This window comes from Miscanthus floridulus, chromosome 7 (genome assembly GCF_019320115.1).
Source record: "Miscanthus floridulus cultivar M001 chromosome 7, ASM1932011v1, whole genome shotgun sequence".
NCBI lineage: Eukaryota > Viridiplantae > Streptophyta > Magnoliopsida > Poales > Poaceae > Miscanthus > Miscanthus floridulus.
Window position 1 is genome coordinate 86,528,081 of NC_089586.1, and position 18,746 is coordinate 86,546,826.

The 18,746-nt window shown below is 46.3% G+C and overlaps 3 protein-coding genes across 3 annotated transcripts; 2 read left to right on the plus strand and 1 right to left on the minus strand.

Moving 5' to 3' along the window:
• Nucleotides 1-398: 398 nt before the first annotated feature.
• On the plus strand, nt 399-4,507 carry LOC136463685 (ras-related protein Rab-2-A-like). The gene is made up of 6 exons (XM_066462656.1): nt 399-619; nt 803-942; nt 2,554-2,636; nt 2,723-2,927; nt 3,012-3,080; nt 4,168-4,507. The coding sequence occupies exons 1-6, from the start codon at nt 574-576 to the stop codon at nt 4,255-4,257; spliced, it is 633 nt and encodes a 210-aa protein (XP_066318753.1). The 5' UTR covers nt 399-573; the 3' UTR covers nt 4,258-4,507.
• Nucleotides 4,508-5,167: 660 nt separating this feature from the next.
• Nucleotides 5,168-7,649, minus strand: LOC136463686 (small nuclear ribonucleoprotein SmD1a-like). Its single transcript, XM_066462657.1, has 4 exons — nt 7,512-7,649; nt 7,316-7,392; nt 5,598-5,789; nt 5,168-5,508 (listed from the first exon to the last, which is right to left on the minus strand). The coding sequence occupies exons 1-4, from the start codon at nt 7,523-7,525 to the stop codon at nt 5,441-5,443; spliced, it is 351 nt and encodes a 116-aa protein (XP_066318754.1). The 5' UTR covers nt 7,526-7,649; the 3' UTR covers nt 5,168-5,440.
• A 1,563-nt stretch (nt 7,650-9,212) lies between these two features.
• Nucleotides 9,213-10,689, plus strand: LOC136463687 (uncharacterized). Its single transcript, XM_066462658.1, has 5 exons — nt 9,213-9,364; nt 9,442-9,571; nt 9,675-9,886; nt 10,389-10,518; nt 10,639-10,689. The coding sequence occupies exons 1-5, from the start codon at nt 9,213-9,215 to the stop codon at nt 10,687-10,689; spliced, it is 675 nt and encodes a 224-aa protein (XP_066318755.1).
• Nucleotides 10,690-18,746: the final 8,057 nt, after the last annotated feature.

Here is an 18,746-nt window from a genome sequence, read left to right on the forward strand (position 1 = left end):
TATATTAAAATTGCAGGTTTAGTTCGTTACAATTCTGTGTGCACAATCTGCAATTTTTAATTCCGAGAATAGAAAACATGTTAGACAAAACCAGTAACCCGACAATTTTTTTTGTGTTGGCACAAAAATAATTAACAATTTATAATTATTTCTATAAATTTAATATATTATGATATAAAGACAAATGAAAAAATAAAAAATAATAATTTACTTATACTTTGGTGGCATAAAAGCCTGAAATTATTTTAAAATTCAGGCAAGAAGTGAAAAAGAAAAACACATCACATGCAGCAATTCCTTAGGTACGAAGGCAGGCAAAACCGCGCCGCGCGCCGGCCCACCGCCCAGCCAGCGAGGCGCCCCGTTGGAATCCTGATTGGGAGCGCTGGGACGGGACGCGTCGCCATTAGCTGTCGCGTCCAGTTACGTTTCGCTAGCTCCGTTCCCGTTCGGCCTTGACAACCCCCACCCCAAGTCCCCAACGACGCAGGATCGAACCGAATCCTCCGGAACTCGCCGCCGCAGGACCGCCGCCGCCGCCGGGACCGACCGACCCGATCCTATCGATCGAGGATGTCGTACGCCTACCTCTTCAAGTACATCATCATCGGCGACACAGGTCCGTCGCCCCCTCGCTCCCGTATCGGCTGCTCCTCTGATCCCCGCTGCCCTGCCCCGCGCGGGGGAGATTGGATTGGATCCACACGGCTGGGGATCTGCTGCTCGGGTGTCGTATGGTCGTCGGTGTCGGTAGATACGAGCGGCGATTGATCGGTTGGTTGATTGGTTGTTTGTGTTGTAGGCGTGGGGAAGTCGTGCCTGCTGCTGCAGTTCACGGACAAGCGCTTCCAGCCCGTGCACGACCTCACCATCGGCGTTGAATTCGGCGCCCGCATGATCACCATCGACAATAAGCCCATTAAGCTCCAGATTTGGGACACGGTCCGTCGTGCTCCTCTCTTCCCTTCTTTTTTTCCTGTCCTCTTCGTGGTGTTGTTTAGGCTGTGTGCGAGGTTAGCAGTTTTAAGCAACGGTGGCTGTAGGAATTTCAAAATAATTCAGAAACAAGGCAGTTGAGTATTGGCCATTGGGATCCTTAATTGCCGATGGTACTTATGTTCCTCTTGCGGTTTTCTGTACTGACTTGATAATGTTGCGATTTTGGAATCACAGACTCTGCAGTTCTGCAACATCCAGCCACTCTGTGCAAAATTTTGTATCCTTCTGCAGACTCTTGTCAATTTTCCTTTTTCAAGTAGGATACCCTGCTTTTATAGAAAGCGAATAAGGTCGTATGCATGTCGCCGTCCTCCATCTCCCGCAAACCGCACCTGAGGGGGTCAGCCATTCCGCTCATCAGGGATCCATCGCATCCAAGGTCAGCAATGGCCAGCAGCTGCCTTCCTCTCGGTCGTCGCCGTCCCGGTCGCTGCCGTCTGGCTCTGCCCTACTAGGGTTAGGGTTTCGCCTGAGACGATTCGAGAGGACGAGAGGAGGAAGAGAGTGAGAGAGGCCAGTCAGCCTGATGCCGTGGACCTTTTTCCAGCAGATGGTGAGGGGCAAAGACCGACCATACGAAAATACGCAGTCGCCAGATACACCTGCAGCTGGGCCCATGTCCTTCCCAGGCGTACACAATGGCATGTTTCAAAGAAACGAAGAATTATAATGGTGCGCTTCACAATAGCTGAATAGTAATGGTACTTCTCCAAACTTTGAAAATTGTAATGGTACCAATCCAAATAACCCTTTACAAAAACATCCCAAATTTAGGCTATCACTATCAAATCAATCAGCATCTGTCGATAGGGGCGGAGGGTAGTGGAGGCCAACCCCCCCTCCCCCCTTGCTGCTTGACAGAAATTCAATGACCCATAAATCCCTAGAAGTCTATTTAACATCTCACCATGATTTGATGCTGAAGTAAGCAATTTAGCCCCCTCTAGTTCATGGGCCATGCTTTGCTACTGTCAATCGAGGTAGTGACATACCACCGGACCCCAACAAGCTAACAGGCTTTAGTATATTATGATTACAATATGTTATTAGTCCTTGTTTCCATATAGAGTACTACTGGCAGTACCAAAAGAAGCATAGTCTTGCATTCTGAATTGCAAGTATGATCGCTGATTTTATTCGTACTTATCAATAAACCTAATAAAGTTATATAGTGATATAAGAAATATCTCCTCTTAGACAATTGCACCTGTATTGATCTCAACTATATGTAATTGCAACACTTTTGTTGCTAAAATACCTTTGGTAATTGCTCCCATGGTCTGGCTACATGTTTTCAAAATTTATTTAACACTTGTAACCAGGGTATTGTAACATGTAAAGCCTTTTTATTGCCATTTCCCACCTAACTTCGAGTTTCAGAATCTGCTTATCTTTATAATTGTTTGTTTCTTCATCATGTGGTATGTTCTTGTTGGCTTTTGTTTATTTGCTTAGGAGTATGGTTTTAATTAACTACAACTGCAACATTATTTTTTTGTTGAGTCTGAAGTCATAAAGCTCTATATTCTCATTTGATTATGACTTGAATTTCAGGCGGGCCAAGAATCATTCAGATCTATTACTAGGTCATACTACAGAGGTGCTGCTGGTGCCCTTTTGGTTTATGATATCACTAGGTACTCACTACTTATATGTTTTTTTGGTTCTATATCTTATTTCGGCATTTACAATCACTGATAATTTGTTTGTCACCGGACTTCAGGAGGGAGACCTTCAATCATCTCGCAAGTTGGCTAGAAGATGCCAGGCAGCATGCAAATGCTAACATGACAGTGATGCTGATTGGAAACAAATGTGATCTTTCTCATAGACGTGCTGTGAGCTATGAGGAAGGCGAACAGTTTGCCAAGGAGCATGGTCTGGTCTTTATGGAGGCATCTGCTAAAACTGCACAAAATGTTGAGGAGGTGAATTTTTTACCCTACTACATGTTTACAGCTATTGCCCACTAGTGTGTTTTCTAACCATTTTAACATCTTTTTCTGATGTAGGCATTCATTAAGACCGCTGGTACAATATACAAGAAAATCCAAGATGGCATATTTGATGTATCAAATGAGGTTAGTCTTTAGTAACTTCCTTTCCTTTTTCAAGTGTTTGTTCAAGGTTGTGCTAAGCATTCGTAATTACTGAGATCGCAAGTTTATACCACAGCAATAATTCATTAATGCGGGATTGGTCTTAAACTTGCCACTTGTTTGCATGATTATTGCAAACTTGCCACTAGAATCGTAAAAATCAACAAAAGAATAGAACTGTCATTTGAGTCACATTTTTGCACAAAACTAAAAAAAAACCTCTTGCACTTTACAGTAATAATTCATTTAATGCGGGATTGGTCTTAAACTTGCCACTGGTTTGCATGATTATTGCAAACTTGCCACTAGAAATCGAAAAAACAACAAAAGAATAGAACTGTCATTTCAGTCACATTTTTGCACAAAACTTAAAAAAACTCTTGCACTTTTTCACTGCCCCCCAAATCCTTTTGTCTTTCTAGAAACCTGTAGAAGATTGATTAAAAATGTTTGTGGCCTATCTGATGCATTTACTTACTTGTACATTCAAGACCAATTGAACTACCATATGAACCATATGATGTTATGTACTCCGTAGTATTTTGTGTAGGATTCCCAAAACCTCAGCTTCAGCAAGATTTTTTGGTGCAGAAAAAGAGGGGGGGTGGGGGGGGGGGGGGGGGGGGGGGGGGGGGGGGGGTGACATTACAACTCTTCCAATTCAAACCTTTTCTACTTACTACTTAACAGTAGGAAGTATGGTTATGGAATTCTAGATCTCTAATCCTCATCAAAGCTAATGGTTGAAAGAGTAGTCTTACATTATTTTTTTTATATGAGTGTGAATGTGTAATGATAGGCGTCCTTTTAAGTTTTTTTTCGATGATGGTATTAATATGATCTAGATTGTAAACTACTACAAGTATACATGAAACCAAAATTTGATATTCTTTTACGGTTTTGGGGTGGAGAAATTCTTTCTTTAATGTGAAAGAGGTACATGTCTTTTGCATGAAGTGTCCAGGTACAGGATGGTACCATACTATTCCTTTTTTTGTGTGTGTTGATGAAACATTGTAATCTTTTATATGTTTTGCATTATATATAACGTTTTCCCTAAATGTTACAGTCCAACGGGATCAAAGTTGGCTACGTTGTTCCCAACTCATCTGGAGGTGGTGCTGGCTCGTCCTCTCAGGCTGGTGGCTGCTGCAGTTGAGTGGTGGCAGCAAGTCATACAATTGCACAAGGTTCTCCCTGCAGTATCTTGATGTTTGCGTAGCTGGCCCTGGATGATTTGTTCGTTCAGCCATCACGTTTCAATCCATGAAGAAACCATCTTCAGTGTTAGCTGTCGTTTCAACTTGTGCAATCTTTCTGTAAAGCCAATCATTCACGATTACTACCTTTGTGTCTTCTGTATCCAAATTGAAATCAGTTTTATGGTATTCATTTGTTCAAAATGTATATATGCTTCTCTGGCAAGTCATGTTCTTTCCCTGCAACCCTATCGCTACGATGAAATTTGGTGGTGCTTACATAGCAACAACCCGAGGCATAGATCTTGCTGGACAATCTCTCCCTGATTGCATTACTGGATTCTGTAAAGGCAATCATTCACGATTATTATTGCCCCATGGGCTGTCTTCTGTAGCCAAACTGCGATCGGCTTTATTATGGTATTTTCATTTGTTAAAAATGTGAATATGCTTGTGTGGCCAGTGTTGTTACTCTGCTGCCTATCGCTGTGGCAAAGTCTACTGTTTTCCTTTATCAATATCAGATATAAGACACCCTTTTCAGTGTCTTTTTTCAACAAAAAAAAAGGTCAGGTGATGCTTATGGCGACTGGCCAATCTCCCTGATTGCATCACTGGATTCTCACAAGAATCTTTAAAGAAAACAAAGATCATGACATTTGCATTTCCTCCAGAATTGCAACAAGTATGGCTGACTAGAGAATGATCTCGGCACTGATAATCGGCCTGTTTGCTGGTTGGTTTTTGGGCTGGTTTGGGCTGGCTGGTGCTAGTTTGTTGTGAGAGAAATACATTGGGAATGTAAGGCATAGAACACCTGCGATTAGACAATACCATCATTGCGTGGTATCTTAGGCAAAAAGTAGGACATATGCTTAATAAAGATAGTATTTAGTGGTCATCCATATGAGTGCTAGGGAAAGAACATATGATCACATTGTAACCTCATCAACATGAGTCCACAGCAAAAACAACTGACACTAATATGATTGCCGTAATCAAAGGCATACTCCGTCCAACTGATAGGAATGTAGATTACACTGCGGATGCACGCAGTGCAATTTCCAAACTCCGTGCAACTGATAGGAATGTAGATTACACTGCAGATGCATGCAGTGCAATTTCCAAAAGCAGCCAGCATGCTCAGTGTCCCCGTCCCCGACCCCGACCGCGCCCACGACCACGGCCACGCCCACGTCCCAACGGCTTCCCTGGTTTTGGATGAAGATGGATAAGATGACAGTCCTAGCAGGTAGTAAATCTAAGGTTGAAATGGGAGAATAAGAAAAGGAACTCTGACTAGAAGTAGGCTTCTTAGGCTTGACCCTTGGTGTTTCCTCAACCAGCAAAGTCTCCAGATTTAGGCTATCAGGAAGGATATAATAGCGGATGTTGTTTCCCCTCACACTAAGGTGATCAAGGGTAACAGGATTTTTCCCTTTTAGCGTCAGCTTTACAGTCTTCAGATGAGTATTCATGCTGATGTCAACGCCTACAAAGTGATCATAAATTCAGAATACAGTACTGAATAATCTTATTTCTAGGATTACTGCAAAGTCTGAGGGAATGGGAGAGAATTTTAATGGGATGTTAAAAACTGATTATAATAAAAATCACACGAAAGCTGCTGACAGATATGCAATGATATAGGCGACAAATGAAAGGCTAGTAAGTAAAAGATTAAAAGACTAGCCATTGTTGTTTTCTGGCAAAATCTGTAATCTTACATCTCATGTCACTTCAACATTCAAATTTCTAAATAATCTACCATTGAAATATCCTATGTACTTGGGCAGCTTACTAACCTAATTAAATGCCATAGTAGTATTTCCTACACATTCTGCAAGACACATTCAACAATAACTCAAGATCAAACTTCAAAATTCTCCCTGCTTCAGATTTTTGAATGTTGGTAGAGATTGCCATGTTTAGTTATACTGGTACGGACTACGGAATAACTGATCCTACCAATAAAGCAAAATCTAAGATTTGTGGAGTTCTTGTAAGGACTGAAATTAGAAGAACAATTTTTAAATCACAAACAAATGACATAAATCTTCTCTACTCTTAGTTAATTACAGTGTCATATGATAAGTTCTAAACACCATGAAAAATACTTAACTACCTGAACCTAGCTGTCTGTACATGTAAATCATAATCGATCTGACAAACTACGAAAGAAACATTACATTGTGACTATTAATGCTAAGTAGGATTAATCCAATACATAAAGGACAATGCACATATCCTTTATCAAATACCATAGTATCTAGTGCAGGTATTGTAGATAAAATGAATTTCTTGAAAATTTCAACATATGATGAGGACATGAAAAAAGAAAATACTATCCAAAGTTCAAAAGTGCACTAGTATAGACTAATTAAGTCAGTAAACATGAAAGTTGAACCCTTGGGGGGGAAAAAGATGCCTACAAGAAAAGTAAACATGGTCGTGTGTGAAGCACAAATAAATGCTTGGTTCACCCTCCATTTTTCACAAGCACCTAACTTAGAAGGAACTTGTAAAACTATACTCAAATTTGGTTTAGGTTGCATCGGGAAATCTTTCAATTCCACATTTGACGACTGAAATCGCCTGAAAATTTTATCCACTTTAAGCATAATTTTTTGTATGCAGGAGCAACATTACCCATTGAAACCAAGCATTAGAAACTATAAAAATGACCAACACTTCAAATCAGATTTCTAACAGCCAATACTGGTAGCAATGCAAAAATTAAAGTGAATTACACAAAATGGAAACATGATGCTGCAAGTCGCATGTTATATGGAAGGAATAACTCGATTATATGGGCATACTAGAGATGAATAAAATCCACTGTAATTCGACTAAGAGGAAACTGGATGACAGTAAAAGATCATATATTGGCTCTGTTAGTCACATTTTCCTAGGTTATAGCCACAAACACAGTATTAAGCTACTTTCTAAGCCCGCACACCTAAAGGTGCCCCCCGCCCCTCTAGTTCCCACAGTGGTAAAGTTCGCAGGATGTCATACCGGTAATAGTTCCGTGTACGACGGTGCCGTTCTTGAGCTCGATGGTCACCGTTTCGTTGTTCAGCTTCATCAAGAACCTGTTAAAGCGCAATGCCCCGCCCAAATCCGCACCAATTCGGACGAAAATTGCACCAAACGAATCAGCAGAGTGAACCGAATCGAGGAAAAAGAGGGGGAAAAGGGGATGCTGGCTTACCTGACGAGCTTCATCTTGGAGCCGCTTGGTGGGAGACTCGGGGCGGAGGTAAAGCTAGGGTTTTTGCGGGGGAGCTGCTGCCTCGAGCTGATTCGGAGCGGGGTGAGGAGGCATAAAAACCCCTTCTCCCAAGTCCCAATCTGCGGCTGTGGACTGTACTCGCGTAATGGCATGGGCTCAATGGGCTGTATCTGGGCCTACGGTGGGTTTTCTAAAGCAAAAGGTTTATAGGTTTGTGCCCGAACGTTGTTATGGATCTTAAATTTTTTTAGCACAATAGATAAGCATATATATGAAGACAAATGACAAAAGGCAAAATTTTACGGGCAGCTAGCGGGACGTCCGGCCCAGGACACGTCCGGATGCTGCAACGTTACTTATTCCACCCGTCTGATCAAGCCCGCAACAACAAAAAAAAAAAAGATTGGAGCACTGGAGCGCGTCTGTTCCTGCATAACAGAACGGAGCGCGCGCGTCACTCGCGGCGGCCTGTTCCGCTGCCCACGCTGCTTCCCGTCCTGAACGCCGTGCCCGCACGTGAGAAGGTTCCAGTCACCTACCCCGTCTGTGGATGCGCGTCGCGGATGCGTCAGCCGATCTCAAGCGCCCGCACCACGACAGCGCGCCAGCAGCTACAGCAGCCGGCTGCGGTAAGTGAGTCCCATTGCAACATTTAAATGAAACACTTGCAACATACGTCCGAAACAGCTCAAACACTTTCAACATACGTCTGAAACACTTGCAAATACCTCAAAGACTTAAAACACGTGTGCAGCCATTGCAAATATATGCAACATCCAAATCTACTTATACAACATCCAGATGAAACACTTGCAACATACTTATGGAAACACCTAAAGCATACACTTTTGCAACAAACATGTATATGCAACATCTAGATCTATTTTGCAACATCCACATGAAACACTTGAAACATATGTGTTCAAGCACATGAAACATACGCTTGTAATATGCGTATATAGTCATTACAACATATGCAACATCCAGATAAAACACTTGAAACATACGTCTGAAACACTTGAAACATGCCATCTCGTGGTAGGTGAACATGTTTGTTGACAGCGAGGTGCATGTGATGACTTACAGATCTCAAAACATATCGGCTTAGTATTTCGGAGGTACTCGTAATATGGTAGGATGTGTGCTTGTTTCTACGGGTGTGTGTGCATGTATAATAGTGTCCATATTTGTATTGCGGTTCAGAGTAAAAAGAGAGTCCGACATATATTAATAGTGCTGTTCAATAAGCTTGATGACGATAAAGTACCGATGACCCCTGAATTGTTATTATTAGTTAAGTATGCCTTCAGTAAAATATAAATACGTATTTAGTAAAACCTAAAATTTCACTAAATGTGTCTTAATATGGTAGGCAAACAAGTTTAGATTAATCAAAATATTCTATTCTATTTGTGTTATGTATCATTTAGTTGTCTAGAAGACATCAAAAAATATATATGACAAAAATTTTCTTATCATTTCTTTCTAATATAAATATAGATTATTAAACTATATTTTTAGATAAAAGATATAAAATTCAGCCTATTTGGGAGAAGCAGCTAAAAGTTACATGAGCTCTTAGATTTAAAACCTCACAACCGGTGTGTTCCTGCAGGCGACCTGGGCACGGTGGTGTTCCTGCACGGCTTCCCGGAGATATGGTACACCTGGCGCCACCAGATGCTGGCCGTGGCCGCGGCGGGGTACCGCGCCATCGCGCCGGACTGCCGTGGGTACGGGCTGTCCGACCTGCCGCCGGAGCACGAGGAGGTCTCCTTTGACCACTTCGTCGCTGACGTGCTCGGCATCCTCGACGCCCTCAACGTCCCAAAGGTAAAGCAACAGCTCACCAAACGGAAATATTTGCCGTGTCCCACTGCCACTGATCAGCCTGCTTGCCACACGTGCTGGCGTTCCTGGTGGGCAAAGATTGGGGCGCCTTTCCGGCGTACGAGTTCGCGCTGCAGCACCCGGACCGCACCCGCGGCGTGGTGTGCCTGGGCACCCTGCCCGAAGGCTTCTACGTCCTGCGCTGGCGCGTGCGTAGCACTCCACTGACTGCATGCATCACCTCTGAAAAACTCTTCTTCTTATTGAAACTGACAGTCTGCAGCTGGCGTTCCTTCTGCTTCTCTTCTGCAGGAGCCGGGCAGGGCGGAGGTCGACTTCGGCCGGTTCGACGTGAGGCGAGTGGTGCGCACGGTCTACGTGCTCTTCTCCCGCGCCGACATCCCGATTGCCAAGGAAGGGCAGGAGATCATGGACCTGGCCGACCTGTCCACGCCGGACGACCTGGACGCCTATGCCAAGCTCTACGAGAAGTCCGGCTTCCGCTACCCACTCCAGATGTACAGGTAGCCACCGCGCGCACCCCTCTCGGCTCTCGCCAGCCAAACGGCAGAGACTCAACACTAAGGGGGCGTTTGTGACCTTGGCTCGACGGCCGGGCTGCGTCCTCCGCATGCAACTCCCCATGTTTGCGAGCTAGGGCCCACCAGCGAGCCGGGCTGTCGCCGTGCAATTTGCCTTCTCTCTCATGGCTCCCGAGAAACGAGGTGGAGGTTCGTTTCCTGGCGGCACGGCTCGCTCGAGCGCAGAAGCGGCTCGCTCGAGCGCTGGAGGCGCACTCTAAGTTCACCGCATTCAATTTTACAAGCACAACAAACACGATCTCAATCGAGCTCGGCTCTGTTGAGCCACGATGACAAACACGACCACTTGCACCATTTGGACCGGACTAAGGGTGGCCAGGCCATGGCCAGCCAGCCAGGCCGGCGAGGTACACCCTCGCAAACGTGCCCTAAGAGACTGATGTTCGTTGCTTTTGCTTCCATGGAAAATCCATTGGGCATGCAGAGCTATACACAAGACCCTGAACCGGCCGGACGCCAAGTTCAAGGTACCAGTGTTCATGGTGATGGGGGAGAAGGACTACTGCTTCAAGTTCCCGGGGTTCGAGACTGCCATGCGCGGCGGCATCAGGCCCGTTCGGCTTGCTAAAATTTAGCTGAAACTGGCTGAAAATACTATTCTGGTTGAATTGTTGTGAGAGAAAAATACTGTTTCGGCTGAAAAAAGAAGCTGAACAAACCAGCTTCTGGATAAGCCGAACGGGGCCATCATGGACACCTTCGTGCCGGACCTGAAGATCACCTAAATCCCGGAGGGGAGCCACTTCGTGCACGAGCAGTTCCCAGAGCAGGTCAACGACATGCTCCTTGGCTTCCTCAAGGACCATCCCTCCACTGCATAAGGATTTAAGGACCGCGTGAGATCATGAGAATAACATGTTGTCAGGAACCAACAGTAGGGTACCCGAAGAGGAGGAGCTAATGATCATCAACATTGATTCAACCGAGCAGTCACGAGCGCAGCTACAGCTCCAACCGACCCCCCAGGTGCGCGGGTTCCACCTCGCCCGACCTCTGGGTCGGGGGGCCCGCCTCGCCCGACCTCTGGGTCGGGGGCTCTGCCTGGCCCGACCCCTCAGGTGTGGCTCCTGACGGAAGCCCGTACCGTCGCTGTAACACCTCTGGTGTTTTGACCTAATACTAAAATTTGACATGTCATCATGTGCACTGCAAAGCATTCATATAGTATAAAGTTTTGAATGCATTCACTAAATAAGGTTTATTTTATAATGTTGTTATTTCATGTGATGTGTTTCAAAAACCCTAAATACAGATCATGACCACAAGGGTTAAATTTCATGTGATCATGTGAGGTCATATGTCCTTTGACTCAAATAATCCTAATGGGCCATGTTGCTGGTCAAAAATCAAAATCTAAGTAAAAGGAAGACAAATCAAATTTGAATTCACATTCAAATTATAAAAGTCCTTTTTGCCCCTTTTAACTAATTCAAAATCTATGAGGAATTTGGGGTTGAGGCAAAAAGCAAAGTTGGAGATTATTTTATGAAGATCAACTTTGGTATTCAAAGTTTTTCAAGTTTACATATAAAATTTGGAGTAATTTTGAAATGATTCAAATCTTTAAATGTACCCCAAATTTGAATTTCAAAATGGAGGCAGAATTTGAAAATGTTTCTTAAACCAAAGTTGTAGTACTTGAAAAATTGAACAACTTTCATTTTTGGAGATTTTCAACTTCTTTAGAAAATTTCTGAGTAATTTGAGAAATGAATGCAGTGGCAGTTCTGTAATTATTTCAAAAATCATCTCCACCTCACTGCTTGCCGCCGGCGCCACGCGGGGGGTCACCGCCGATCAAATTTCGCCGCTTTCCCGCACGCAGGCACGTCACCGTCGCCGTGGCGTCTCTGTCGTGCGCTGTCGCAGCCGGGCGAGCTCATCCCGGCTATAAATAGCCACAGTCGCCGCCGTCATTCTCATTCTTCCCCTCTGCTCTGCTCCTCCACCGCGTAGCTCCGCCGCTCGCCGTAGGCATCGTCGAGCCGCGTCGGTCATTCCCAGCTACGTCAACGTGATCGCATTGGTCTTGCGCTCCTCCTCGATTTGCTCTCGTCGCTGGTGTTGGCCGGAATCGCCCGGCGCAACTGTTTCTTCCCCGAGCCCGGCCGGAGCTCCGCCACCGTCAAGCTCGCCGTGGCCAGGACGTTCTAGAGTGTCTCCGACTCCACCGAGCACATCAAAGTGTTCGTGGTGAGTCCCTGATCGTGTTTCACCCTTCGCTTTTGACTCTACTGTGTTGTTGCCGGTGATACGCCATGTGCCGCCGCGTTTATCGCCGCCGTGGCCGCCATAGTCGTCGTAGTGTCATCTCCGGTCTGCCTGCTGCTTGTCCAAGGGTCGGGATGGGTCCGCTGTGAGGTGGTGATCCTGTTGGTACCAGTCCCCTCGCCAGAGTCCCGCCGACGGCGCGTTTTGCCGGTCGGAGTCGGCAGCGCCGCCGCGCCCTGTCTCTGTGACGCTGACACGCGGGGTCGACCTGTCAGTGAGAAGGGAGAAGAAGAACAGTGCTGATTTTTGTTTTCTGAATTTGTGAATAGTACTGAATCTTTGGAAATTTGTAGAAAAATAATCATAGCTCCAAAAATTCTGAAAATTTTTGTATAGCTTCTGTACATGTTCTAGTATGATTTAAAAATTTGAAACTTGAAATTTGAATAAATTTTGAATGTTCAAATATTCAGTCCATTAATTGAAAAATGCAATTTTCATGATTTTTGTAAGTCACTATATAACTCCAAAAATTATGAAATTTGTTTTGGTACACTAATTTGTCATGAGGAAGCTTACATATAAATTTGAGCTTAATTGGACAAAGTTTATTTTATACCTAATGTAGACTTAATTATTTAATTAATTATTCATTTAATTAATGTTTAATCAATTGGGATTTGTTTGATTTTAGAATTGATTATTGACCTTGAGTCATTAACTTATAATGATCCTTAGTACCTTAATTAGTATTTGAACTAATATCTAATATGTAATTAGTAAATCTTAATGACATTTCATGTGATAACAAAAGTCATTAACAAGTTAACTCGTCAAAACCCTAAGTGTTGATTAGTGTTGGATCTTGTTTTGGTCATGTTTTGTGACTAGTAGGGTTCCAAGATCCATTAGGTCAAGTCACATGTGTGGTTCTTAATGATAGGGTTACAGGTTGGTTTTGTTGGCTTGCAACTGTACCGTGAAATAAAATCCATTGCGGGTGTTTTTACATTTCATGTATCGTGAAAGCATCATGTTTACATTATCATCATGTTAAAGCATATGTTATCATTTCGTGTAGAACCCGAGAACGAAACGATTCTAGTTGAGCAAGTTCTGGAAGAATCCCCGGTTGTCACGGGATTTGATAATTGTGGTACTAATCCGGAACCGGAAATCGTCAACAAAGGCAAGCCCCGGTTTATGCATTAAACCCTTACCTTGTTTACTTTGAAAAGTTTATCACCTATGTTATTTATTGCATTAAGTTGTTTAATTCAAATGTTACCTACTTGATGCATTACCTACCTTGATAATTGTTTACCATCCTTGAAGATGTTTTCGTTTATAAAGGCGTAGTGTGCTTAGTATGCTTTATGGTAGGCTTTCAAAGTAAAAGTTTTGATACAATCAAAGATGGCATACTGGCCAAAGAAAGAAAGAATGTAGAATGAATTAGAGACTAGCCGGGTGACTTATCTTGAATGTTGGGTAATGTTACCGACTATGTCGCTTAAAGGCCACTCATTGTGGATCTTCTGAACGAGACACTTTGTAGTACTGGTCACATACTCCGGTAAGCCTACTTCGGCTAATCCGATACTAAGACGAATGCCCGCGCACTGGGAGTGGAGAGATGGTGGGAGTAGCGTGTACCCTCGTGGCTGGAATGTGGCCGGATTTGAGGTGTGCTGTGCTCTCGGGTGGCGTGGAGACGGCTTAGTATAGGAGGATCCTGTAGCGAGGTTGATATATGCAAGATTAAGTTCTACATATGTCGTGTGATAAGGAATCCCCAGCTGGGACTTGAATCAATTCGAATTGCCGGTACTCCGCGGATATGGAGACTCGATTCATTACAGAAGCAATGTAGGACTGGTGAATTACTAAAATATGAGAAAAGAATGGAATGAGAAGGAAAGGAATACGAGAAATGTACATTTAGTTTGAGATAATGAACAAAAAGTACTTAGTGGTAAAACTTGAAAATAGAATGAAGAATAGTAAGCTTTTGGCAAAGAACTTTTGAATCTTGCTTCATCCTTACCTTGCCCCAAACCCCTGCATCTCTAAAGTCTTACACCCCGTTACGTCGGGTTAGTCTTGTTGAGTACCTTTGTACTCAGGGTTTGTTAACCCTTGTTGCAGGTGAGTCGTATGCGCAGGCTTGTTTTGGTCCCTGCTGCATGTCAGTGTTTGAAGTCAATGATGATGAGGAGTAATGAATGGCCTTTGGACAAGGCACTAGTTTGTTTGATAAATAAAGTTAATGTAATATTATCCCGCTACTATGGTTGTATAACACTTATGGTATTGTAAGTTTGAAAACAACTGGTTTGTAATTATGTTATCTTAAGACTTCCGCTATCTTTTACTCTGGTATATATTTGAATAAACTGTTGTAATCTGCAATGACTGTGATTGGGATCCTGTTTGAAAAGAGAAACGTGGATGATTCGGGTTTCCCGAGGACACCCGACAGACCTGTTGAGTTGTTGGGAACTCGTGTACGCTATCCGAGGTCTGTTAAGACAACGATAGGTGCATGTGGGCCCGATTCCTTAGGAGGTTCTGCCACAGTCGCCAACCACTACGGGTCACAAAGTACAACCCAAGGTCAAACTTCTGACATCGTGCAGGGAGCGGGCACATCTCAATATGACCCGTGCCCGCGACATGTCACTCTAGGGAACTCACATCACCAACAGTGACGAACGCGTGGTCACTATGCTGGTTCGCCGTGTTGCCCGCCGGGACGGAATGGGACATCACGACCTGTTGACAACGCTGGGGCGTCGCATCAACGGTGAACAGGCGCTCGGCATGGAGCCGTCCCTGTCACCATCTACAGTGTCGGTGGGACCCGCATACAGAAGAAGAAAGGTCCGGCGGTCCTGGAAGCCTTCCTCTCCTTGGCTCTTCTCCCTCTTTCTCTCTGTGTAACCTGCTCTTCCCCTTTGTCTATAAAAGGGGAAGCAGTACGCCCTAGGAGGGAGGACCGTGGTTCACCACTCTATATGGCTGTAGACATCAAAACACACGCCCTAACACGCCTTAGGAGCACACGCACATCAGAGACTTGGGACATGTCCCTCTCTCGCTCATTTGTAACCCCTACTACAAACTTTTCAGTGCTAGTAATACGAGCATCAGCGACGAATTGGACGTAGGGACTTTTTGCCCAGACCAGTATAAACCTCGTGTCCTCTAAGTACACCATCTGAGTCAGACGTGCAATACTAGAAATTTACTAGTTGGTAACTCAAAACACCGACAGTTGACGCATCAGGTAGGGGCTTTTTGCGCGTCTCGATATCCACATCATGCCTCGGATAGCTAGTCACGACGTCAGCTGGGTCCTGGACGCGCACGTGCGCTTTAGGAACTTAGACTTCATCATCATGACGGGGGGAGAGTTGGTGTAGGCTCCCATCGCCGTCCAATCTCTCCACTCCACCGGCCTCTATGTGATCGCCAAGGCGCTTGAGGAGCTGCGGCTGCGCGCACTGGAGGCCCGTGCCTCTAGGAGCGACCATTTCCTCAGCTTCGATTACAGGAGGCTAGAACGCCAGCTCGGCGTCTTACTGGGACCCCGACCATCCCAGGAGGACTTAGGCCGCCTCACCTTCTCGTTCATCAATGTCACAATGTAGCTTGTCGGAGGAGAGCCGCTTCCCCGGAATACCTCATCCAGAGCATCCCAACAGTGCTCCTGTTCGGTCTGCGCAACGCCGCCTAGACCGTTGGCCTCCTTGTGGCGCAACGCACGCCCCCATCCTCCATGAACGATGAGTTTGTGGGGATGACCGAATATGTCGTGGAATCTTTCCATGACCTCCTCGCAGGAGAATCAGAGTCGCCCTCCAACTCTGACTCCAGCAGGGGGAGCCATCACCCCTCTCGTGAATGTTTCATGGCAGGTACCCCCAAGGGGTACGTCGAAAGCATCCACGAGGGAGAGGCTACCCCAACGAATGGCTTCGATGATAAGGTCGAGGGGGATGCAGGGGCCCCACCTCGCCTACGGGTAGAGCAGCTGAAGGCCCAGCACCAAGAGCTCGAGGAAGCATGACTCTAGCTCGAGCAGGAATGCGCAAAGCTCGAACGAGAGATCGAGCGCTGTGGAGATGGTGGGCGTGCGTGCGCTGTGGCCCACGACATGAACCGGAGGATCATCGAGGATGATAAAGCCCTCCCACACTTCACCCGGGCAAGCTAGAACATCGTTGCTGCGATGCCCTTGCTCCAAGGGCTTCTAGGGCCCGCGACACCCGAGGATCGTCGGGCCCATCATGAGATTCGCACACTACTCGAGTGTACGGTGACGCAACAGGCTGAGAGCTTGCTGTCCCGATGACGCTAGCTCGACACCAGCCAGCGCGATCCCTCAGAGCAACCCAACAGGGACATGTCAGTCCACCAGGCGCTGCAAGGCGGTAGGCCGCACGCTGTGGTCCCGGTGCATGAACATCTCAGCCTCCACCGTGACGCGCGCGACACCCTTGATGCCCGTAGGCATACCCACGGTGATGCGAGGGAGGAGGCTAGCCATGGCTACCACCCTCATCGTGGCGAATGCTACGACAGTGGCAAAGACCGAAGCCTGAGCCCCGACTTGCTGGGACCTCAGGCCTTTGGCCGACACATCCTCAACGCCACCTTCGCACCGCGATACTAACCGCCGACCAACATCCTGAAATACTCTGGGGAAACAAATCCCGGACTATGGTTCGAGGATTATCGGTTTGCTTGCCAAGCCGGTGGAGCGGATAATGATGATTTCATTATCCGCAACCTTCTATTATTCCTGGCTGATTCGGCACGAACGTGGTTGGAACACCTTCCGCCCAACCGAATACAAAGTTGGACGGACCTAAAAGAGATCTTCGTGGGAAACTTCTAGGGCACATACGCGCATCCTGAGAACCCATGGGATCTTAAAAACTACCGACAGAAGTCTGGGGAAAATCTTCGTGGGTACATCCGGCCCTTCTCCTGGCAGTGCAACGAGCTGCGCAACGTCACCGATGCTGACGTCATAGGAGCTTTCCTGTCTAGGAGCACCTATGTGTCCCTAGTTCACAAGCTGGTATGTAAGGGCCCATGAACCACTAAGGAGCTCCACGACATTGCCACCAGCCATGCCTCAGGCAAGGAGGCGGTTGGGGCAATTTTTGATCGCCTCAAAGGCAAGGCAAAGCGAGACGAGGACGCCGGCGAAGGCGCCTCCAACCGCCCCAACAAAAAGAAGAATAAGCAGTGGCGCGAGGGCTCGCTCGTGGCCACCGCCGACCGCAAAGATGGTCGGAAGCCCACCGAGGGTACCCCGAACCACTTTGAGAAGTTGCTCAAAGGGCCATGCCCAAACCATGCTTTCCCCATCAAGCACCTATACAAGGACTGCGTCCTCATGAAGCAGTTCTTGTCCAAAGGCTCCAACAAGAGGGAGCATAGGAAGGAGCCCAAGCTGACCACAGACAATGCCAATGGGAAGGATGGTAGATTTTCGGCACTAGATGGCTGCCTCATGATCTTCGGAGGGTCGGCGGCCTATGACTCCAAGCGCCATGAGGTCTATACGGCTGAGCCAGCCGCGCCTACCTTCCTCCAATGGTCGGAGTCCGCCATAACCTTTGATCGGACCAACCACCCAGAAAGCGTCCCCATAGCTAGAAAGATATCCGCTCGTAGTCGATCCAATCATTAGCATGAAGCGGCTCACCAAAGTGCTGATGGATGGAGGCAGCGGCCTCAACATCATGTACGCTGAAACGCTCGATGCCATGGGCATCGACCGAGCACACATCTAGCTGACCAGGGCACCTTTCCATGGCATCGTGCCAGGAAAGCAGGCCTTACCACTTGGGCAGATCGATCTGCCTGTCACCTTTGGGCATTCGACCAATTACAGGATGGAGACCCTTACCTTTGAGGTGGTCGGGTTCCACGGAACCTACCATGCCATCCTGGGATGTCCATGCTACATGAAGTTCATGGCCATCCCCAACTACACCTATCTGAAGTTGAAGATGTCGGGTCCACACGGGGTCATCACCATCGGCACCTTCTTCTAGCACACCTATGAGTGCGAGGTCGAGTGCTGCGAACACGCCGCGGCAATTGTCGCCTCCAAAGAGCTTGCGGCCATCAGGGAGGAGATCATCGAAGAAATGCCTGACCCTAAGCGGTTGGCTAGGTCTTTCGAGCTTGTAGAAGGTGCCAAAGAGGTCCTCATAGACCCTAGCAGCTCCGAGGGCAAAGTGGTGCGCATTGGCACCACGCTTTTCTCTGAATAGGAATGCGCGCTCGTTGACTTCCTCCGCGCCAACAGAGACATCTTTGTGTGGAGACCCTTGGATACACCAGGCATTCTAAGAGAAGTCATCTAGCATGCCTTGAAGATCAGGCCATGCTCTAAGCTGATAAAGCAGCGCCTGCATCGCTTCGATGAGGAGAAACGCAGGGCCATCGGCAAAGAGATTGCGAAGCTTTTGGTAGCCGGGTTTATCAAGGAAGTATACCACCCCGAGTGGTTAGCCATTCCTGTTCTTGTATGAAAAAAGAGTAGGAA

Excerpts from the sequence above, each read along its gene's own strand:
- LOC136463687 (XM_066462658.1), top strand. The coding sequence starts at position 9,213 with ATGCTGGCCGTGGCCGCGGCGGGGTACCGCGCCATCGCGCCGGACTGC. Across the intron at positions 9,572-9,674 it reads TCTACGTCCTGCGCTGGCGC|GAGCCGGGCAGGGCGGAGGT; the intron begins GTGCGTAGCACT and ends TCTCTTCTGCAG. Across the intron at positions 10,519-10,638 it reads TGCGCGGCGGCATCAGGCCC|CCGAACGGGGCCATCATGGA; the intron begins GTTCGGCTTGCT and ends CTTCTGGATAAG.
- LOC136463685 (XM_066462656.1), top strand. The coding sequence starts at position 574 with ATGTCGTACGCCTACCTCTTCAAGTACATCATCATCGGCGACACAG. Across the intron at positions 943-2,553 it reads AGCTCCAGATTTGGGACACG|GCGGGCCAAGAATCATTCAG; the intron begins GTCCGTCGTGCT and ends CTTGAATTTCAG. Across the intron at positions 2,637-2,722 it reads TTGGTTTATGATATCACTAG|GAGGGAGACCTTCAATCATC; the intron begins GTACTCACTACT and ends ACCGGACTTCAG.
- LOC136463686 (XM_066462657.1), bottom strand. Across the intron at positions 5,790-7,315 it reads CGTACACGGAACTATTACCG|GCGTTGACATCAGCATGAAT; the intron begins GTATGACATCCT and ends ATCACTTTGTAG. Across the intron at positions 5,509-5,597 it reads GCCTAAGAAGCCTACTTCTA|GGAAGCCGTTGGGACGTGGG; the intron begins GTCAGAGTTCCT and ends ATCCAAAACCAG.